The 24,012-nt window shown below is 38.5% G+C and overlaps 1 protein-coding gene across 3 annotated transcripts in view; it reads left to right on the top strand.

Annotated features, from left to right (window-relative positions):
- Positions 1-24,012, top strand: part of PATJ (PATJ crumbs cell polarity complex component) — a 353,453-nt gene that overhangs the window by 16,999 nt on the left and 312,442 nt on the right. For all 3 annotated transcript variants that reach the window (XM_047788846.1, XM_047788847.1, XM_047788845.1), the window contains exons 4-8: positions 1,200-1,394; positions 3,337-3,476; positions 9,867-10,062; positions 12,039-12,167; positions 23,475-23,693. In XM_047788846.1, the coding sequence (XP_047644802.1) occupies positions 1,200-1,394; positions 3,337-3,476; positions 9,867-10,062; positions 12,039-12,167; positions 23,475-23,693 (879 nt within the window). The remainder of the gene's footprint in view (positions 1-1,199; positions 1,395-3,336; positions 3,477-9,866; positions 10,063-12,038; positions 12,168-23,474; positions 23,694-24,012) is intronic.

The raw sequence follows: 24,012 nt of genomic DNA, 5'->3' as shown, positions 1-24,012 counted from the left end.
CTATAAATCTACCCCCCTTACTGGACTCAGAGTGGACCTAACTACTGCCTCATAACAATCTCTTATATAGTTTGCATTGTTATATACATAATCATATTTTATCCATTCAAGTATAAAATCCCCATGATTTTTTCCCATCAGTGCCCTATCATGGAGTTTCTCTGTGTGTTGATTTTTTTCTTTGAGGTGCTATTGACATTTTTTTTTTTTTTTTTTTGACAAGGACATTGTCCCTTCCTTCCTTCCAAGGCTGCACCTGTGGCATATGGAAGTTCCCCGGGCTAGGGGTCAAATTAGAGCTGCAGCTGCCACCCTTTACCCCAGTCACAGCAATACTGGATCTGAGCCACATCTGTGACCTACACTACAAGCTTACGGCAACGACTGATCCTTTAACCCACTGAGCAAGGCCAGGGATCGAACCTACATTCTCATGGATACTAGTTGGGTTCTTAACCCATGGAGCCACATGGGAACTCCTTGACATTTGTTCTTGATGTTAATCTTTATTTCATTGTGTTGGTGCTTGTATCAGCCAATGATATTTTAAAAACCTCTATTTTCCTCTTTGCATAATTACTGGATTCCACCCCCCTACCTCACCCCCGCCTTAGGAGTGTTTAAGTGGCTCTACAACTCATTTGCTACTAATCTTAGGCAAGTTACTAATCCCCATGTGCCTCAATTTTCATGTTCACAAAATGAAATAGGAACATCTCCTGGGGCTGATGTAAGCATTGAGTGAGACAATGTACAAGAGTTTTGGTATAGTACTTTGTTCATAGCAAGCACTTAATAAATACTGAGTTATTTTTGTTACATACCACCTGCAGATCTCTTGTGACTCCCCAGTGGAAATATATAGATAAGTGCAAAAGGGCTCAGTGTCTTACATGCTTCTTTATATGACTGGATGTATCTGTATGTGAAGTATAATGAGCTGTCGAATACACTAACTTGAGGTAATGGTAAAAGGCAGGAAACAACAAATTTTAAGCTATTAAACATTTTGTGTAATACTAAATAAAAATTTATAGCCTTATAAACACAGATTCATGGATCTGTATCTTATTTCTTTCAAATGTATATATTTAGCATGCAATTATACATGTGATGTACAAAATATAGTATTTAATAAATAGAATTTTTTTTGTCTATAGGTTTCTGTTGATAATTCTCTTTTTTTTCCCCCCCAACAGCTCAGCCATATTCCCTCAGATTGTACAGCCAACTTTGATTTTTCTAGGAAAGGGTTATTGGTATTCACGGATGGTGCCAGTACTAGTGGGAATGCCCACAGGTCCACTAATAACCAGAGTGTATCTGGGTTATTTCCTTGGACCACAAAGTTGGGAAATGAAGATTTTAGCTCTATCATGCAACATATGGCCCAGGTAAAGTTATATCTTGTCATGGGAATATTTAGTTTTATTTCTCCTATTATAGGTTGAAAAAGAAACCTCCACTCTCTCTTTTTGCCTTTAAAATGTGTTGCTCTTTGTTTTGTCAGCTTGTGTGTTTATATTCTTAGGAGAAATTGATACTATTTTTTAACCCATGTGTTGGAAATTTGTTCATTTCAAATTACATAAGGAAAATATCCCTGTGTGTGGTGAGCAAAGTTTTTAAGACAGTGACTCCAATTTGACACATCTATATACTTGTAGGGAAAGAGATTCTATTAGTTTTGCTCATAGGAAAATTAATATGTCTACCAGAAGTATTGTAATTCTTTTGAAAGTATTTTATTTTATTTTATTTTTTGTCTTTTTGCCTTGTCTAGGGCCGCTTCCCATGGCATGTGGAGGTTTCCAGGCTAGGGGTCTAATCAGAGCTGTAGCCGCAGGCCTACGCCAGAGCCACAGCAATACAGGATCCAAGCCGCATCTGCAACCTACACTGCAGCTCACGGCAACGCTGGATCCTTAACCCACTGAGCAAGGCCAGGGATCTTACCCGCAACCTCATGGTTACTAGTCGGATTCGTTAACCACTGTGTCACGATGGGAACTCCCCTTTGAAAGTATTTTTAGTTTTATATCAAAAGAGAATTAATGGGAATTAGAACTAATATAATTTGGAAAATCTAGGGAAATATTTGAAAGAGTAATCCACTTTTATTCTTAATACCTATTACAAATTAAATAGACAATTGAGTTTTTGGATGTGTTAGTTTTATGTTTGTTCACCTTGCCTTCTAACAAGTGTCCTAGACAATGAAACTTGAGTTTGAAAGTTAAAAAGAATCCGTTTAAGTGTGATAGTTAAATAATGTTCTGTACCTAATTCCTTGTATTTATTTTTTTTGGCTGCACCCATGGCATGTGGAAGTTCCTGGGCTAGGGATTGAACCTGCACCACAGCAGTGACCTGAGCTGCTGCAGTGACAACGCCAGATCCTTAACCCATTGTGCCACAAGAGAACTCCCCGATTCCTCTTTTTAATCTTATTGCTTTATCTCCTTAATTTGACTAGTAATTATTTTTCTGTCATCAGTTGATTATGTTTACGAAGGTCTCATATCATAATTGCAATTATTAACCAAAGTCATAAAATATTTGTCACAGGAGACCCATTTGAATGGTGGCATTTCCATAATCTTTTGAGTTAACCTAATATTAGAATATTAATTTTTCGGAGTTCCCGTTGTGGTGCAGTGGAAACAATCCAACTAGGAACCATGAGGTTGCGGGTTTGATCCCTGGCCTCGCCCAGTGGGTTAAGGATCCGGCGTTGCCGTGAGTTGTGGTGTTAGTCACAGATGTGGCTCAGATCTGGCATTGCTGTGGCTCTGGTGTGGGCTAGTAGCTACAGCTCTGATTAGACCCCTAGCCTGGGAACCTCCACATGCTGCCAGTGCGGCACTAAAAGGAGAAAAAGATTAAAAAAAAAATTAATTTATCACTAAAGAATTAAAATAGGACCCTGAAAAATGCAGTTGATTCTGACTTAGAGCTCCATAACAGCATATTTTTGATAAATCTAATTTACTTTCCTCATTTAAAAATATATTTTGCTTCAAAAGAATTTAGAGAAATTCAGGGTAAAAAGTAGTTTAGAATTTACTTTGAGAAAAGACATTTTTCTCAGGAATTTTCATCCAGCTTGGGATTCATCTCCTACTGTGGATGCAGTTCCTCTTACATCCTGCTGAAAATAATTAAGTGGGTTTCCAGAAATAATTTATTCCTGAAATGCTGAGTTTATTTGCTTTTATAGAAATGATTTAAGAGGGGCTATTCGCAAAATAGAAATTTCAGTTCTTCAGAACAGGTATATTGGTTAAATGTACACTTCATTGACTTTTTTTTTTTTTTTTAATCTCCCTTCATTAGGGCCGACACATTGAAAGTATAGATATAGAACGGCCCTCAACTGGAGGCCTTGGATTCAGTGTGGTGGCCCTTAGAGGTCAAAACCTGGGCGAAGTCAATATCTTTGTGAAGGAGGTGCAGCCGGGGAGTATCGCTGGCAGGTGAGGAAGACGTTCATCTTGTGTTTTGCTGAGTTTTTTTTTTTTTTTTTTCTGACAATTCTGAAGGCATTATACAGAGAATAAGAAACTAGTCATACAAAATGGTTAAGGGTACGATTCTGAAAACTTTACACAGAGAATAAGAAACTCGTCATACAAAACCGTTAATGACACCAGCTAACATCCCCCCCCCCTTTTTTAGGCCTTTTGTGAGTATTCTCACATATACTAGTAGCAGCAGTCTAGCTAGTGTGACATTACTCCATTTAATGGATGAGAGAGTGAGTTTCAGAGAGGCTCAGTGGTTTATCTGTAGTCATAGAACTTTTAATGTTGAACCACGACGTGATTCCAAGACTGTCTGACAGCAAAGCTAGTGTTCTTTCTACTCTATCATATTCTCTCACAATTGAACATGATATTTTAGCTAAGGTCGGATCAGTGAGATGGGCATTTGAAATTCACATTCTGCATACTATATTGTTTCTTAAATTTGAGATTATAACTTTTTTCTGGTGGTCATAACATACTGTTGATTTTTTTGCTTGTCATCAATAGAATGCCCTCTCAAGTATATGTGATAATCTCTGTTGCATTTGTGTCTGGATTTTTTTTTTTTTGTCTTTTGTCTTTTTTGTTGTTGTTGTTGCTATTTCTTGGACCGCTCCCGCGGCATATGGAGGTTCCCAGGCTAGGGGTTGAATCGGAGCTGTAGCCACCGGCCCAGGCCAGAGCCACAGCAAGGTGGGATCCGAGCCGCGTCTGCAAACTACTCCACAGCTCACGGCAACGCCGGATCGTTAACCCACTGAGCAAGGGCAGGGACCGAACCCGCAACCTCATGGTTCCTAGTCAGATTCGTTAACCACTGCGCCACAACGGGAACTCCTGTGTCTGGATTTTTTAAGTGTTCTGTGCAAGACTTATATTTTGTCTCTATTTGATTTTAGATCTTTATTATTCACTCAATAAGCATACTATTCATTATATTACTACTGCCTGTTAGAAAAGTAGCAACAGTAGCATTAACTAGTACAGAAAAATCATCAGTTAATAATATATTTTTGAATTCACAGTATTCGTTCATTAGGGATCAGTTTTAGTCTCCCCAACTGAAAATTCAGAAATAATGGATTTCCATGACTTTGCATCTTTATTCTGCCATCTTATATAGCATTTCCTCTGGTATATTCTCAGGAGCCATAGCAGTGGTCAGTTATATTTGAGAATCTCTATCCTGTTCATGCAGATTGAATATGTGTACTTAGGGTAATAATGCAATTTTTTTTTCAAATTGAGACAGTTTTGGGAGTGAGAGGATATGCTATTAATAATGACACTGAGGAGTTCTTATTGTAGAACAGCAGAAACAAATCTGACTAGTATCCATGAGGATGCAGTTTCAATCCCTGGCCTCGCCCAGTGGGTCAGGGATCCAGAGTTGCCATCACCTGTGGTGTAGGTTGAAAACAATGCTTGGATCCCACCTTGCTGTGGCTGTGGCGTACGTAGGCTGGCAGCTGTAGCTCTGATTCGACCCCTAGCCTGGGAACTTCCATATGCTGTAGGTGCGGCCCTAAAAGAAAAAAAAAAAAAATGGCACTGAGATAGCAGATATAAACTAGGACTGTTCTTGCAAACCTAAATAATTCAGGGTAAACCTGAACTTAGGGTCACTTGATGTTAGTTTCCTTTAAGACTGTAAATTTCCTTAACAGAAAGCCTATTAAACTTTGGCCAAACTTTTTAATTTTTTTAAATTTAAAAATCATTATTGAGGTGTTCCCTTGTAGTGCAGCAGGGTAAGTTTCCGGTGTTGTCATTGCAGTGGCTTGGGTTCAATCCCTGGCCCTGGAATTTTCACATATATGGGCACAGCCACCCTCCAAAATATTGGGGTATAATTCACATAAGTATCACCATTTTAAAATGTATGAATCAGTAGTTTTTAGTGTATTTTTAATGTTGTCGATCTTTGTTGTCAAACCTTATATCTCAGTTAATAGGTTTGCATGTACAAATTGAGGTGAGCATTTCCAAAAAGAGGAGTTTGATATTTTTTTTTTTTTGTCGTCTTTTTACCTTTCCTAGGGCTGCTCCCTCAGCATATGGAGGTTCCCAGGTTAGGGGTCTAATTGGAGCTGTAGCCACCAGTCTACACCACAGCCACAGCAACATGGGATCCGGCCAAGTCTGCGACCTACACCACAGTTCAGGGCAATGGAATCCTTAACCCACTGAGTAAGGCCAGGGATCGAACCCGCCACCTCATGGTTCCTAGTCGGATTCGTTAACCACTGCGCCACGACGGGAACTCCCGGAGTTTGATATTTGAATGTGTGAAGACGCATGACCAAGGCTAAGGAGTCAGGTGGCTTCCCAGAGGCAGTAGTGTGTGAAGGGAAATTTGAGGGGAGGCAGTGGAGTCTGCAGAGAACAGAAGGTGTTGGAAAGAGGAATAGAGACACCTCACCAGTAGTCCCGTGAAGAATTGGAACACAGCTTGTGTGGCTGGTATTCATCTGGTCTGGGAGCTTAGTGTGAGACATTATAAGAAGGGGCTGGAGGGGGGTAGTGGCCAGCCAAGCAGGACTTTCTAGATCATATTAAGTAGTCTTATGATCAGCTCTTTTTTCTGAGAACTTTCCACATAGAACTATGTTATTTTAGGAGCTTTCTTAAGACCTGTTGGTTCTTAAAGTCATGGAAATCCATTATTTATTTATTTATTTGGCTGCACCCATGGCATAGGAAGTTCCCAGGCCAGAGATTGAAATCTGATCCAGAGTTGTGACCTACTCAATAGCTGTGGCAACTCCAAATGCTTAACCTACTGCACCTGGCCGGGGATTGAACCAGCAACACCACAGAGACAAGCTGGATCATTCAGCCAGTGTGCTATAGTGGGGACTCCCAGAAATCCATTATTTCTGAATCTCTCAATGGAAAGACAAGAACTGGTCTCCTCTTGAATGGAAAGTGTGAATTTAAATATATCTATATCTATATACCTATGTATATACATATGTATCTATATATAGTGTGAGAGAGTTAAATTATAAAATAATAGTAGCAGTAAAATGAATTCTGTTCAACTTTAAAATGCATCAAATCATATTTTCCAGGAGACTTCTCTGAACCTTGTTTATTTTGGGTTGAGTTTACATTCCCTAGGCATATACTAACTGGAAAGAAATGAGGTGTACCGGAAGGCTATTGGGTAGAGGGAAAAGTAGATTAAAATAGATCGATTTCCAGAAAATGGAAAATTTGAGTGTAAAAACTGACTTATGCAAAATGAGTTTTAACAGGCTTGAAAAGATGCAAGAGTAACTCATTCATTTGGGATTAAGAAATTACCTTTAGGAGTTCCTGTCGTGGCGCAGTGGTTAACGCATCTGACTAGGAACCATGAGGTAGCAGGTTCGATCCGTGGCCTCGCTCAGTGGGTTAAGGATCCAGCGTTGCCGTGAGCTGTGGTGTAGGTTGCAGACACGGCTCGGATCTGGCGTGGGCTGTGGCTGTGGTGTAGGCCAGCGGCTACAGTTCCAGTTAGACCCCCAGCCTGGGAACCTCCATGTGCCATGGATGTGGCCCTAGAAAAGACAAAAAGACAAAAAAAAAAAAAAGAAGTTACCTTTAATGAATAGGCTCTGAATAGGAATTTAGGTGAAGAAGTTAGACAAAGGAGGGCATTGGTGATGGGAAAATGGAAGTAATTCCTGGATATTGTCCTGTAGTGGTCACATTGAAAAATAAATGTTTCTTTAAGACTAAGGAAAAAGTTCACAGACAACATTCTTAATTTTAAAAATATATATTTCAAAATTAAGAAAATTATTATGGAAGTAATATGTGCCTATAATAGAAAATTAGAAAATACAGGTGTATAATAACCTCCTCTCCCCCCAACCCCCCAAAAAAGCTGTTGGACTTTGACCACGCTGAGACAACTAGGAAGTACATGAGAATGTTTTCTTTTGTAAAGACAGGGTTTAGAGTATATGCAATTTTGTATCTTATTGTTAGTCTTTAGGATAGCATAAGCCTTTTATAATATTAATAAAAAGGATGTATTAGCAATATTTTTAATGCTACATGATCTATTTTAAGAGCCATCCACAATTTTGGCCTCAAACATTAAAATAGTCAACTCGTTGGTTCCAAAGGAGGATCTAAAACATCTAAGTTCCTGTCCTCAGAAAACTTAAAATCTAAAAGGGGAGGATTTAGCTAGCTCTATCGACATCATACTTGTAAATGCATGTTCAGTGTGTGATAAACAAGTGGTTCAGAGCACCGTGATAATGAGGTAAGTGATGAAGAGATAGAGACAGGGACACCCAGCTGCAACACGGAAGATGGATTGAATTTGGTTGAGCAGAATGCAAGGGCATTAGAGATGGAGAAAATCATTTATACAAAAGCAGGAACTACCAGACATGTTTGCAATAGAAAGAGTAAATCAAAATATTTGGAAAAGGAGTTTAGGGAGGAAGCCAAACTTGGATGAGTACTTTGGGGCCAACCAACAAAGTTTACTTTGTGTCTTAGAGTTCAGACGTTGCCAACTTCTGGTACATGATGAAGTTTTGCTGAATTCTACTGTGACCTGAGAAAAAATAAGGGCAATGTAGTAGCATTTTTATAATTTTAAATTTAGGAATGAGACTTTGTGCTGAGATAAATTCCTTCTCAGGGAAATCTTTAATTTTTTAATTTTTAATTTTTTTAAATGCTTATACCCATGGTATATGGAAGTTCCTGGGTCAGGGATTGAATCTGAGCTGCAGCTGTAGTAACAGAGGATCCTTTAACCCACTTCACCAGGTGGGAGATTGAACCTGCACCTCTGCAACCACCTGATTGCTTCAGTCAGATTCTTAACTCACTGTGTCACAGCGGGAACTCCTCAGGGACTTTTTAATTTTTTTTAAGGCTAAAGATGTTCATTTATAACAGTCATGACAAGAGTTTTTCTTTCCTTTGAGTCTCTTCTTACTGATCAATAGCCATAGATAATCATTATATACTTTCAAGTTGAGAAATACCAACATGAAGAGAGCCTAGAAAAATAAACCTCAAGGGAATTTTTCACGTTAGGTTTTAGGTATTAGGTAAGGATCCCAGTTAGATGGTAGACATTGGGAGTAGAAAGGAGGAGATGAGTGGATGCAAGAGAAGATAAGAAGGAATTGTGGTGATAATGGAGAAACCGGGAGGCTAGGAGGAGTGTTTGAGAGATAATGAAGTCAAACAGAGTAAAGCAAAGTAAATCCTTTTCTTAGTATGCACTTTAAGAAGTTAAAGCCTCAGATAGGATGCTTAGATAAGGTGTTAAGCTTATTCAGGCTCTAATTTCTGGCCCTTAAAATTTAAATAGTTTAAAAGATGATTGTGGGAAGTTCCCAACATGGCTCAGTGGTTAACAGACCCACTAGTATCCATGAGGATGCAGGTTTGATCCCTAGCCTTGCTCAGTGGGTTAGGGATCCAGCATTGCTGTGAGCTATGGTGTAGGTCACAGATGGGGTGTGGTTCCTGCGTTGTGGCTGTTTTGTAGGCCGGCGGCTGCAGCTCTGATTGGACCCCTAGCCTGGGAACCTCCATATAACGTGGGCATGGCCCTAAAAGGACACACACACACACACACACACAAACCCAAAAATAAAAATAAAAATTGTAAAATAAAATGAGGTGATTATGAGGAATAAAGGAGATAATGCCTATACAGCATTTAGCATAGTACCTGGCAAGTCATCAGTGCTCACTAAATATTAATTATATTAGTGCTTTTTTTCCTTAAGATTTTCTTAACTTCTTTTTAAAAATCCTTTTTACCTTGGTTAGCAGTTTGGAGATGGGTGATTAGGACAGAGAGCAGGGCTCAGATATAGATTTGGAAATAATCTCTATTGATTTTTAAGAAGGAGAGTTTGGCCTCTATTGACAAATGTTGGAGAAGTGAAGGATGATGGAGCTGGGGTGAATCTGCTAGGGAGGAGGTTATTGGGGAACATATCACCTTGTGTGGTGCATGTGGGAGTCAGATTGGAAGGGGTTCGGGAGTACAGAGTTGGTGCAGCAATGAGAGTACTGTCCATACTTGGAAAATCTTAGTAATGGGGCCCTACACTTGTTTGCTTTCTTTTCTAGCCAAATGGCTTTTAAAGAGTGTGTGTGTCTTTGTGTATGTAGGGGTGAGCTACTTAATTGTTTAATTAGTTAACAAGTGCTTTGATGAAAAACACTCTGAGGAGCTCTCTTATACAAATAAATAAATATTTCGATAAAAATACTAAGTGAAAGTGGTATAAACTACTTACCTTAAATAATAGATTTTTAAAAATCAGGTTGTTACTTCACTTAAATTTTTCTTATTTGATCAAGGGATCAGAGGTTAAAGGAAAATGACCAAATATTGGCTATTAATCACACGCCATTGGATCAGAACATTTCCCATCAGCAAGCAATTGCATTATTACAACAGACCACTGGATCTTTGCACCTGGTTGTGGCCAGGGAACCAGTCCACACCAAAAGCAGTGCTTCTACCAGCCTAACTGATGTAACTCTGCCTGAAACAGTGAGTTGCAAATTTGGAAAAATACTTAATTTTGAATTATACCTTTGATTTTAAGAAGAGCAAAGACATTTAGATGGTGTCATTTTACTTGTTATAGTTCAAGAAGGATGATTATATGTCAAAATGCAGGCATTAATGTATTAAGATATTTCTTGAAGGGTTTTTGTTTTTTCATTGTCCTGTGATTCTCCATGTTCAAGATTATTATTTAAGATAGAGGTCAAATTGTAGTATTGGATATAATTTGGTGATGGAAAGAGTTCCTTGGTGATGTAGCCACTTAATTAAGCTGAGAATTTTTATTAGAGATTTACTGGTGAGTATCTTAAGTAAGATTTGATATTTCAAAAACTTTATTTTTGTAAATTATATTGAATGTTTATGACTGGATTACTGATACTGCATAATTATGGAAGTTTTTCTTTTTGTCATGTAAGGATGTGTACTGGACAATTTAAAACAATAAAGTTTATGTGTCCTTTGGGAATCTTTAAACTTGCTTTATAGCATTTTACAGACTTTGGCCTGTATCCTCAGAATGCAAGCTAATACATCTTATTTTCTTATAACACTAAGTGCTAGCTGATTTATTTAATTTTCATTCATTGGGACAAAGGAAAAATAGACTGTCTGGGTATAGTACAAGGTCACAACACAAATTAATGTATAGACATTTTCCCTGTTGTGATCAGTAATATTTATATAGCACAATTTACATAATAAATAGAATGGGAAGTTGTTTAGCATAGTGGTGAAGAACAAGGGCCCTGGAGTCAGGCTACAGTGGGTTCAAGTCCAGTTCTTCCACTTCACAGCTGAGTCTCTCTGACTTCCCCACATCTCAGTTTCCTCAGCTCTTGGTTGCTTGGAACTGATGAAAGTGTCCCGTTCACAGATGTGAAGATTGAATGAGCGTGCATGTGAAGAGAAAAGCACATGGCCTGGGGCAGAAAAAACTCTCTAAATATTAACTACTGCCCCTAATTCAGGCATGTTTTAGCAAACATTGTTGCTTCCCAGATACTAGATATTGTCCCAGTCATGAATTTATTAAACATCCCCAATATTCCTGGTTATTTTAACATCGCATAGTAATTTTCCAGTTTAGCATAATGGAAAAACTAAGTAATGAGTATGCCCTCATGTCTCGAGGGGGAGACATTTGCTCTGCAGTTGGATTATGTGGATTAATGCACGTTTCTGATAGCAGACCTGCTATTAGAGGGAAAATGCTTATGTCTCTTAGTTTGATTTGTATAATGCTGTTGCTAACATCTTCGGTCGGGCCTCCCTTTCCTCTCTTTCATCTTAGTCTCCTCAATTAGTCTCATTACTTTGTGACCTTCTCACCTTTTTATACTTCACATGCTGCCAGATTAATCACACCAAACCCATGCTTTGTTCTTGTCAATCCCTCTTCTAAAACCTCCCCACATTATTCCCGCTTGTCTGAGCCTCGCTTTGCTCTTAAACTTCCCTTTTGCTGGAATGGCTCTTCTCTCTGTAGAGCAATTGAAATGCTACCTTTTCCTTGAAGCTTTCCATAATTTTTCATTGTTTCTTGTCTCTGCATCCCCCTCATCTTTATAATATTTAGTGATTCTCTTTCAATTCAGATACACACATTTTTATTGGTTCCTACTAGGTGCTTGGCACTGTGCTGGATATCAGGCAGTCACTGGGGAATGAGACAGTGTGTGTTTGTCTACTTAGAGCTACAGTGCCTTATAATCCAGTAGTCTGCCTTGTGTGTTATTTATGTTTCAGTTTATCTCTCCAGTGGATTATAAAATTCTTAAGAGCAGGGACCATATGATCACATTCATGTATTTCTCAGCCTCTAGAAAGTTGACTTGAGGAATTGTATGAATGTTAATTTTTTTGTGTATCTGTTATTTCAGTAGTTGCTGTGTTGGGAAGTGAATAATCTATGTATTTTACTAACACTTTGGTTCTTACTTGCCTTTAATTTGTAGGTTCGTTGGGGCCATATTGAAGATGTTGAACTCGTTAACGATGGCTCTGGATTGGGGTTTGGAATAGTTGGAGGAAAATCAAGTGGTGTCGTTGTGAGGACTATAGTTCCTGGAGGATTAGCAGATCGAGTAAGTTGATCTTTTTTGATTTCATTTTGGTTTTATATAATTTAAATTCTGTGGCTTGAAATGTAATTTTATCGCGTGGGTTTCTAGGATATGTGAGTCTATGACCAGAATTTAAGTATAGCTAAAAATGCTGGAGTTCCCACTGTAGTGCAGCGAGAGACAAATCTGACTAGTACCCATGAGGTTGTGGGTTCAATTCCTGGCCCTGCTCATTGGGTTAAGGATCTAGTATTGCCATGAGCTGTGGTGTAGGTCACAGACACAGCTTGGATTCTGAGTTGCTGTGGCTGTGGTGAAGGCTGACAGCTATAGCTCCGATTCGACCCCTAGCCTGGGAACCTCCATGTGCCACGGGTGTGGCCCTAAAAAGAAAAAAAAAAAGTAAGTATAGCTAAAAATGTTTTTTTTTTCCCTTAAGTGTTCATATGTACTCACTCTGCTTTATTTTAAGAAGCTTCTACATCAACATTTTTGGGTGTTTTGGGGGGGGCCTATGATTGACCATTTTCTTGATTCCATCAGAGGACAATGATTTTATTGAAAGGAATCATTAATAGGTATTGCATTCTGAATATCTGTATTATTTTTTCCAGTATGTCTTTCGAGGACCTATATGTTGAAATCAGATGGTGCAGATTACAAACTTTTATCCCAATATCATATGTGGTAAATTTCACTAGAATTACAATTTTTTTTTTGCACTAAAAATGAAAGCACTACCTTTCGTTATTTAGCAACGCTTAAACTGAAAGCGGGCCATTTAAAGACTTATTAGCTCTTTTGGTTTGGTTTTACATTGAAGGAAATGTTAAATACTACACTGAGTTTTTAGAAAGTAGAAATTTGGTCATGAAGCTGTTTAATAATAAGTTCATATAATGTGGACTGTCCATGATAATCAGAGTAATGTAAATTTTATTGATTAGTGCCCAATTACATATAAATTGATCCCTTCTAATTAACATATGAAATAAAAATGAAGTTGCTGTGTACATTCAGCTTTGAGGCAAGTTCCTCAGCTCCCATTTCCTATCAGGATTGCTCCACCTTATACAATTGTGGAGCTACTTATATTTCTATTATCCTTTCAGCAAGTAAGTGTATTTATTTAGAACAATGACTTGGGGCCCAAAGAATTTTCTCTGGGCCCCAAGGGTCCTGAGTCTCTTGTACGGGTCTTTAAGATCAAAAACACTTTGTACTAATACAAAGATTTAAGCCCTTCACCATGTTGACATTTGTACTGATAAGATAATGCAAATCAGTGGTAGACTAACCCTGCAAATTAGTGTGAAACAGGGCAATGGCATCAAGCTGCACTAGTTGTCGTGGCATTCTTCTCTGCCTTGTGCTTGCAACAAAAAAGAGAAAAATTCCAGTTTCACTTAAGAAATTGCAGTAAAAACTAATTGAAGTAAAATCTGACGTTTAAGGAGTTAGCTTCATGGAACAGAGGAAACAGATCCAACTAGTATCCATGAGGATGCAGGTTCGATTCCTGGCCTCGATCAGTGGGGTTAAGAATCTGGCATTGCTGTGAGCTCTGGTGTAGGTCACAGACACTGCTCGGTTCCAGAGTTGCTGTGGCTGTGGCATAGGCCAACATCTGTAGCTCCGATTCGACCCCTAGCCTGGGAACGTCCATATGCTGCAGATGCAGCCCTAAAAAGCAAAAAAATAAAAATAAAGAAAATTGACCTTTTAGTACCTGTCTTTTAATATTGTATGACAAAATGAGATGTACCAATAGCACTTCTACCATATACTGAAGTATGGTGGTTGTCTTGAGAAAAAGCAAGGAACAAACTAGACGCTTTTTAATATGGACCAACATTTTATTTATTTACTTATTTATTATTTATTTATTTGCTTTTTAGGTCTGAATGTGCCGGTATATGGAAGTTCTCAGGCTAGATGTCAAATCAGAACTACAGATGTTGGCCTATGCCACAGCACTGCAGAATCTGAGCTGCACCTGAGGCCTACATCACAGTTCACGGCAATGCTGGATCCTTAACCCACTGAATGAGGCCAGGGATTGAACCCAAATCCTTACGGATACTATGGGTTTGTTACCACTGAGCCACAATGGGAACTCCACATTTTAATTTTTTTTTTTTTGGTCTTTTGTCTTTTTGTTGTTGTTGTTGTTGTTGTTGCTATTTCTTGGGCTGCTCTCGCGGCATATGGAGGTTCCCAGGCTAGGGGTTGAATCGGAGCTGTAGCCACCGGCCTACGCCAGAGCCACCGCAACTCGGGATCCGAGCCGCGTCTGCAGCCTACACCACAGCTCACGGCAACGCCGGATCATTAACCCACTGAGCAAGGGCAGGGACCGAACCTGCAACCTCATGGTTCCTAGTCGGATTTGTTAACCACTGCGCCACGACGGGAACTCCACCACATTTTAATTTTTTATATTTATTTTATTTTTACATTTTTTGCTTTTATTCAACAATTTTTTTGAGATCTAATTTTTTGGAGATACATTATTTTAGTTTCAGGTGTACAACGCAATGACTTGATATTTCTTTCTTTTTTATGGCCACATTCATGGCATATGGAAGTTCCTGGGCCCCAGGTTGAATCTGAGCTACAGCTGCAGCCACACCAGATTCTTTAGCCTACTGCTCTTGGCCAGGGATTGAACCTGTGGCTCCATAGCGACCCAAGCTGCTGAAGTCAGATTCTTAATCTGCTGCGCCACAGCAGGAACTCCTGATTTGATATTTCTATATATTAAATGATCGCCATAAGAAGTCTAGTTAATATTCATTATTGCATAGTTAGAATTTTTTTTCTTCTTGTGATAAGAACTTTTAAGATCTACGCTTATCAAATTTTAGATATACAATACAGTATTGTTAACTATAGTCACCATGCTGTAGTTTGTTTTGCTATAACTTACTTACTTTATAGCTGAAAATTTGTACCTTTTGATCTTCTTCGCCCATTTTGTCCACCCTACTCCCCTGCCTCTGGCAATCACCAATCTGGAATCACATTTTTATTATTGAAAGAATGACTGAAAAAGTATGTTTATTCAGACTTGGATATTTGGGAGACATTTCCTTGAAAGTGAATGATGTGAGCCTGTTACTTCAAGGAAAACAGCTGATGGCATTTGTTGCCGAATGTAAAACTTGAACTTTTAAGCATGAATTAGAATCTTGGAAAATTTGTGTTTTATCATAAACTTGAAAATTTCAAAATTAGATTGTTGGTGATATTAATCAATGTGATTTTTTGATATTGTATAATGTGATATACTAATATTTGGAAGATCTGCATTATTCTATGAATCAGTGTTTTCTGAAGACCTGTGTGATATGAAAATAATATATAGGTAAAACAATCCATTCAAAATTCAAGATTAATTAATAGATATTAATGAAACAGCATCTGAAATTTTTTTGTTTGTTTGTTTTGTTTTTTGTCTTTTTGTCTATTTTCTAGGGCTGCACCTGCGGCATATGGAGTTTCCCAAGCTAGGAGTCTAATCAGAGCTGTAGTCTCCAGCCTAGGCCACAGCCACAGCAATGCCAGATCCGAGTTGCATCTGCGACCTACACCACAGCTCATGGCAATTTCCTTAACCCACTGAGCGAGGCCAGGGATCCAACCCGCAACCTCATGGTTCCTAGTCGGTTCCTTAACTACTGAGCCACGACAGGATCTTCTGAAAATTTGTTGATACAGTTTCAGGTTCCACATTGCAACTGATCACCTCTTGTCAAGTTTTGATATGTTATCAAAGAATGAGCTGAAAGAGCTATTAAGATACTTATCCATTTTCCAACTGTATATATGGTTGAGGCCAGGTTTTCTTTATATACTTCAACAAGAGTAACATACTGAAACACACTGAATGCTAAAGTGGATATGAAAATTCAGCTGTCTTCTTTTAAGCCAGACATTAAAGAGACTTGAAGAAATAGCTTTAAGAATACCACTCTTTGGAGTTCCTTGGTGGCACTGTGAGTTAAACATCTGGTGTTGTCACTGCAGTGGCTCAGGTTGCTGCTGTGGTGCGGGTTCATTCACTGGCCTGGGAAGTTCCGTATGCCACAGGCATGGCCAAAAAGAAAAAAAAAAAAAGGAATTCCACTCTTGTCACAATTTTTTTTTTCATTTTAGAAAATATAACTTTTAAAAATAAAAATATATACCTCAATATATAAAATATTTATATTAATATATTGCATATCTTCAGTATTTAAAAAATTTCTCAATGCTCTTTCCTAATTCAGTTGGTATCAACAGAGAGAACCATATAAAAAAAGTGCCGTAATTTTTGAGATATAATTGACATACAATATAAATTAAATTTCATATATACAAAGTATACAATTTGATGTGTTTACTGCAAATCTGAAATCTATGGGGCAGACCAGCAGGCTGGAAACTCAGGCAAGAGCTGATGTTGCAGTTTGGACTCTGAAAGTTGTGGGGCAAGTTGGCAAGATTTCTGTTACAGTTTTACAGCAGAATTCCTTCTCTAGGAAATCTTAGTTTTGCTCATAAAGTCTTCAGCTTTTTAGATGGAGCCCATCTGTGTTATCAGAGTAATATCCTTTACTGAAAGCCAACTGATTGTAGATGTTAATTACAGCTACCAAATACCTTCACAGTAACATCTGGGCTCTTTTTTGACCTAACAACTGGGCACCAGAGCTTAGCCAAGGTGACACATAAAATTTAACCGTGATACCATCTATCACTACGGTCAAGACAACGAACATATCCATCACCCACAGAGATGTTCTGTGCCCTTTTGTAATCCCTGTTCCATTGTCATCAGTTACTTACTTACTTATTCTTTTTTTGGCCATCCCACAGTATATGGAGTTCCCAGGCCAGCGATAAGAGCCAAGCCGCACTTGTGACCTAGGCTTCAGCTGTTGTGACACCTGGGTCCTTAACCCATGGTGCCGGGTCAGGGATCAAACCTGTGTCCTAGCACTCCAGAGACACTACCAGTCCTGTTGCACCACAGTGGGAATTCCCATCCTCAAATTATTTTTAAGATAGTTCTGAGATCCAGACGGTTGAGAATGGTCATTTTATGGGGCTTCAAAACACCTCTGTGACACAAAACAAATAATAATCTTTAAGGATCTAAATTTTTTTTTTTCCGAAACCTGGAAAGGAATGAGATATTGAAGAGTATATTGGCACCTCTCCTATCCACCTACCCCTCCTTTAGCAATTTTAATAGACTTACTTGTTGGTGTAGTTTTTTTTTTAAGATGTTAAGTGGAGTAGTTATTATGAAGAAAAAAGGGCCAAATAAATTTAGAGAGCATTAAGTTAAATGAAATCAAATAGATTTCTTACTGTAAGAATTTTCTGAGCTATTAATATCCTAATGTGCATTATGAATTTTCACATGAATATGATGCACAGAGTTTCCCAGATTAATCTTTTTGAGGCAGTGTTGGTAAAATCCCAGGTCTGATTTTTCACCCTTTCCTGGGAGGCGTCGTCCCTATTCCTGGTCTCCAGGAGGGGACGACAGTGTGCCTGTCAGAGTCTTAATGAAGAAGTGAGTATTTATGCCAGACATTGTTGTCAGCCTAATGCACATTATTCTCATGTAGTCCTTAAAACAGTCATGACTTTGATTCCCAAATTTTAGATATGGAAACTGTTAAGAAATTGCCCAAGGCTACACAACTAAGAAATGAGGAAGTCAGGATTGAGCCCACATCTGTTTGCATCCTGTGCATTACTGCTTAAACCTATCCAAAGTTGATCCTGCTGTTTTCACTTTCCTGTTGTACACCTGTCCGGGTCTGGTCAAGCCTGTCGTTAGGAAACAGCCAGCTCTGAGAGTATCTATCCTGTAGGGAGTATGGGCATACCTAAAAGTAGGGGTCAGGGTAGTATTTACTTCTCTCTTCCCCTCATCCCAGCTAATGGCAGAGGGATTAAGAGGGATCTGAGACATAGGTAGAATAAGTAACTGACCTCTGGCCCTGAAGCTGGATCAAAGTGGTGCCAAGATTTGAACTTGGGTGTCTGACTCTAAAGCCTTTATGCGTCATTCTAAAGTCTACTGCCTCTAAGGTTATAAAGTAAATGAAATGGAAGAATATTGATTTATATGAATTTTTTAGAAATGTTTGTTGAGACCTAGTTACAATGAGCAGTCAGTAAATGTAATCATGGCCAATGCCTTGGATAAGGAAATTATATGATATTGTGTAAGGGGAGCTACAAGACCTATCTACCTGTAATCCTTAGATATTCTTCAAAATTCACAGTACTTGAAACATTCGTCTTTTGAGAATTCGGTTCGGCTATGGCAAAAATTTCAGCAACTAGAAGATTTTTTTTTTTTTGAAATTGTTATGGGCGGTGTAAAACTTCTTTGTTTTGCAAAAATCTCTTTCATGTGTTCTGGAGGACTTCTAGAGAGATGAGGTACATTGAGTTATCTTGTTTCCCAAAAGGTAACTGTTAGAACCCAACCTATTTAAAAGTTGTCATGAATTATTGACTTCTTGGTACAAGGAAATTATGAGTCAGATTAATGATCCAGTAATGTTTAATGCTAAGAAGGAATAGAACCAACCAAGGATTGAGGGGTGGGTGTGGACTATGTGGAATTTTCAATCTAGAATAATCAAGGTCCAGCTTGAGGCCACTAAATAATTGATTATTCTCAGTAATTTTGCTTTGAGTGAGTCTATAAACTGGTATCTTCCTTATCCTTAAAAATCGTTGATGAGGGCTCTGAAAATTTGAGTCAAATAGGATAGATATATTGAGTACTTTATTCTTTGAGGGAAAGAGTGTTTATTTTATAAACTCACTATTTTCTGTTAATGACATTTCTGTTAATGACTTTTGATTAAAGACTGATGACAGAAATAGCCTAAAAGGAAGTTCCTGGTGGCCTAAGTTGTTAAGTATCTGGTGGTGTCACTGCTGTGGGTTGGGTTCTGTTCCTGACCCAGAAACTTCCACATGTTGTGGGCATGGCCAAAAAAAAATCTTAAAAAAAAAAAAAAAGAAAGATAGAAAGAAAGGGAAATGTCCTGAAATCGAATGTATTTCAGGTATTAATTTCATCTTCTGAGTTATAGTTTGGTGTCATTTTTTTTTTAGTTTTCAGAGAAACATTTGATTTATTTCTTTTGTAGCTCAGGCCTGAATTCCTTTAGGTTTTCAAATATTTTTTGAATTGACATTATTATCTACAATAGCCTGTCAGAGAATTTAAAATGCAAATGAATAAATATTTTTCAGCCAATAACTGCTAACTTGGATTAAAGTATTTTTTTCTTTTAAAAACTACGCAAACGGTACTATTAGTGTTTTTGCTATGATGGTGTATTAACCTGTTAAATCAGGTGTTTTAATTATTTTGCCTTCCATACTATCTTTGTATGCATAATTTTTTTCTATTTTGCAAGAATCCATGGATTAATAAACTTTTATGTTTGAATGTTTGGTTAACATTCTATATCCTTGAATCTTGGCATAGCTATTTATTGGCTATCATTGATTTATGATTTCTGTTAACGGAAAGGACTCTATGCCATTTAGTTTCCTTCCACAGTAGACAGGTTATGAAAGGAGAATGTTAATTGGAAAATATCAATAAAATGCAATGTTTGAGGCTGCTGGACTTTTAAAAGCTAGCTGTCATTTTGGTGTCTTTCTTATCAATCTGATTATGATTGTTTTTGTACTTATAAATTCCTTAGAACACCTGTTTTCTGGAAGAAGAAAATGTTTGACTTTCAGTGACAGATGCAAATTATCTACATCATTTTAAATTGAGTTGAGGTAAAATGGGAAACAAACAGAAAGTAGTGCCTAAGAAATGGCTAAATATGCACTTGCAGGGAAATGTCCTTTGGCCAAGTTTAAAAATACTTACTCGACATATTCTTTATTCTGTGGTCAGGCCATAATTCTCTCCAAGAGTGGTTTAATTCAGAGGCAGCTTACCCTTATTTTTCATCATGAGCACTAACTTTCTCTTAAGTAGTTGCTTGTTTTATTTCAAGTGTGTTGCATTAATCAAAATAGAATATCAAATTGTCGATGCTTAACAGAGAAATCCAGCAATTCTTTATTCCTTTTTTTCACAATAATTTTCTCCTTGCATCTATTTCTTCTCTCTCAGTCTTTCCAAATGTTTCTGAATTAAATTGTTTTCTGTTTCACGGCTCCTCTTCCTTCAGTAGCTTCTGGTGCCTTCTGCAGAATTCAGAACAAAGCACATAGCTTTCTACTCATTATTTTGATCTAACACCTTCTTTCATGTAGGTTTCTGCAAAATTGGAGAAAAGGCATAATGGGAAATAGGCTTTTTGGTTTTAAGGCCCTCCTTCCTTTCCCCTTTTTTCTTTCCATTTTTTCCTTCTGAATTCCATCTGCAGCTTACATAGATATCTGGTGCCTTCTGGAGCCAGGAATATGAAGCTTAGAACTGAACTAGCCCAGTTGCAAAATATCTATTTTTAATCTTGATTTTATTTAAAGCTTTTTGACAGTTATAGGGCCTTTCTTAGAGAATAGGAACACAGTAAATTTGCTATCCACTAATGTTACTTTGGAGATATCAAAGCCTAAGTCAAATGACTAAAGGACAGGTCTTCAGTGTGACGGTAGGTTGAAATTTGGGTCTGCCACTTATTAGCTTTGTGATCTTGGTCAAATTAGTCAACCTTTTTGAATCTGGGTTTTCTCATGTTAAAAGTTGTCCTTCATTGAAAGAGATAATATATGAAAAGTGATTTTCAACCTGTGAAGTGCTCTGCTGGTGTAATTTTTTCATAATCAGTGTATTTACCTTTTGGAATCCTTAATATATTGTAGTAAAGATAAGATAATTAAAACTATATTTATTTATTTATTTAGGGCCACACCTGTGACATATGGACGTTCCCAGCCTAGGGGTCTAATTGGAGCTGTAGCTGCTGGCCTGCACCACAACAATGCCAGATCTGAGCCACATCTGCAACCTACATACACCACAGCTCATGGCAATGTTGGATTCTTAACCCACTGAGTGAGGTAAGTGATTGAACCCGAATCTTCATGGATAGTAGTCAGGTTCTTAACACCCTGAGCCACAGCAGGAATTCCCATGAATTCAAACTTTCTGATGTAATAAATTTAGTGAAAAGGTGGGTGGATCAGCTATTTCAAAAATTTCACAAATGAAAGTAGAATAAACATTTTGAACTGATACACTCTTTGATATGTTTTTAAACTTTTTCATGTATGGAATATAAAAGTACATATAATGTCTGCACATTTTAAATAATAATGACAATAATCACCAACGTACAAATATCCCAGTTTAAGAAATAGAACTTTTTTTTTTTGCCTTTTTTAGGGCCGCATTGGTGGCATATGGTGCTTCCCACCTAAGGGTCTAGTTGGAGCTACAGCTTCAGGCCTGTGCCACAGCCACAGCAACACAGGACCTGAGCCATGTCTGCGACCTACCTGCAAACGCCAAATCCTTAACCTACTGAGTGAGGCCAAGGATCTTACCCACAACCCCATGGTTCCTAGTTGGATTCGTTTCCGCTGCGCCACGAGGGGAACTCCAAGAAATAGAACATTTTAAATAATAATAATAATAGTAATAATTACTCATCTACGTGTCACCAGCCTAAAACAGGACGTTACGTGTCCTTTCTCTAAACTCATCCAGAATCATGACTTTAAATACCATGTATCTGCTAATGATTCCCAAATTTGAATGTGTAGTCTGGGCTTCTCTTCTGAATTCTAGACTTGTACATCCAGCTGCATATCTGGTATCTCCACTTGCAGTGTCTAATAGGTATCTCATATTTGACATCTTTAAAACTGAACTCCTGATTTCTGTTCCCACCTATCTGCTCCTCTGCAGTTTTTTGTTTTGTTTTTTATTTTTTATCTCAGCAGCAACTCTATCTTTCCAGCTGCTTAGGCTAAACCTTTAGGGTTTTGATTCCTTTTTCCCCTCATAGCCCATGTAGAAGCTATCATTAGAGCTTGTTGGCCCTTCATTAAAAATGCATCAAGAATCTAACTTTGGGAGTTCCCTTCGTGGCTCAGTGGTTAATGAACCCGACTAGCATCCTTGAGGACGCGGGTTTGATCCCTTGCCTCGCTCAGTGGGTCAAGGATCTGGCATTACCGTGAGCTGTGGTGTAGGTTGCAGATGAATCTTGGATGCTGTGTTGCTGCGGCTCTAGCTTAGGCCGGCAGCTATAGCTCTGATTGGACCCCTAGCCTGGGAACCTCCATATGCAGGTATGGCCCACAAAAAGATAAAAAAAAAAAAAATTACTTTGCAACACCCCGACTGCTATCCTAGTCCAAGCTATTTTTTTCTCTTTCTAGATTATTGCATTAGTCTCCCAGCTGGTATCTCTGCATGTATTACTTTCTCTCCTACAGTCTATTTTCAGCACAGAGGCTGGAGTGATTTTGTTCAAAATAAGTCAGATAATGTCACTCTTCTGCTCAAAATGCTCCAGTGACTTCCCTTGTCACTCACTCAGATGGTCTACTCTGCTGACCCATATTAAAGCTCCCACCTCTGGCCACACTGACCTCTGGCCATTCCTTAAGCATGTCACTAGGCTTGTGGGCCCTTAGGGTTCCTAGCTTTGTGCTGGAGGCTTCTCATCTGGCTTCTTCCCTTCCTGATGCCCAGGCTTTCAGTCTCTTCCTTACATGTGTGGCCATTCACACCTGACGCCCCAGTCATTAGACACAAAGTGATACCCTCAAACAAGTGCCCATTTTAGAATTCTAATTCTTCTTCTTTTTTTGAACTCTCCTCCTGTACGCCTTCCCACCTCCGTCTTTTTTTTTACACGGACTTCTCTTTCTCTGTTGCCAATTCAGTATTTATTAAAAATGTGTAGTCCATTTCATTTATTTTTATTTATTTTTTATTTTTTGTCTTTTTTTGCTATTTCTTGGGCTGCTCCCGCGGCATATGGAGGTTCCTAGGCTAGGGGTCTAATCGGAGCTGTAGCCACCGGCCTATGCCAGAGCCACAGCAACGCGGGATCTGAGCTTCGTCTGCAACCTACACCACAGCTCATGGCAATGCCGGATCCTTAAGCCACTGAGCAAGGGCAGGGACCGAACCCGCAACCTCATGGTTCCTAGTTGGATTTGTTAACCACTGCGCCACGATAGGAACTCCCATTTCATTTATTTTTAGGTGGATTCTTTATCAGCCATTTTACCAGAACTCAAAGTCTGATGAATTGTAAATAACTAGTGAAGTTAGATCAATGATTTCTCAGTAATTTTTTTTTCCCTCTTGGATTAAAGGATGGCAGACTCCAGACCGGGGATCACATCTTGAAGATTGGTGGCACAAATGTGCAGGGAATGACCAGTGAGCAAGTTGCACAAGTGCTAAGGAACTGTGGGAATTCTGTCAGGATGCTTGTGGCAAGAGATCCAATTGGTGAAATTTCCGTAACCCCTCCTACCCCTGCAGCCTTACCTGTTGCCCTGCCTGCTGTAGCCAACAGGAGCCCTGGTTCTGTGAGTATGCAAATTATTCTTTCCTCTTAAATCCAATACTGGGTGTGATAGACTGCAGGATTAGAAATGCTCTCAATGCCAGGTGCCATGTGGGTGTGAGTAGTGTCTCAATGCTCAGCAGCCAAGCAGAGGAGGACCCAGTTTGGAGATAACTAGACAAGTTTGATTTCTTTTTTTGCCGTTTCTCATGGTTAAGTGATTTAGCTTCCTTGAGCCTCAGCTCCTCATCTGTAAAGGTCATATAGGTAGTAAGTTGCAAAACTGGGATTTGAATTTAGTTCTTTCTGGTCCACTCCAAGCTCTCTTTTTTTTTCCTTCC

This window comes from Phacochoerus africanus, chromosome 8 (assembly GCF_016906955.1).
Source record: "Phacochoerus africanus isolate WHEZ1 chromosome 8, ROS_Pafr_v1, whole genome shotgun sequence".
Lineage (NCBI taxonomy): Eukaryota > Metazoa > Chordata > Mammalia > Artiodactyla > Suidae > Phacochoerus > Phacochoerus africanus.
Note: the sequence above shows the minus strand (reverse complement) of the source record. Positions and strands in the feature narration are given on the sequence as shown.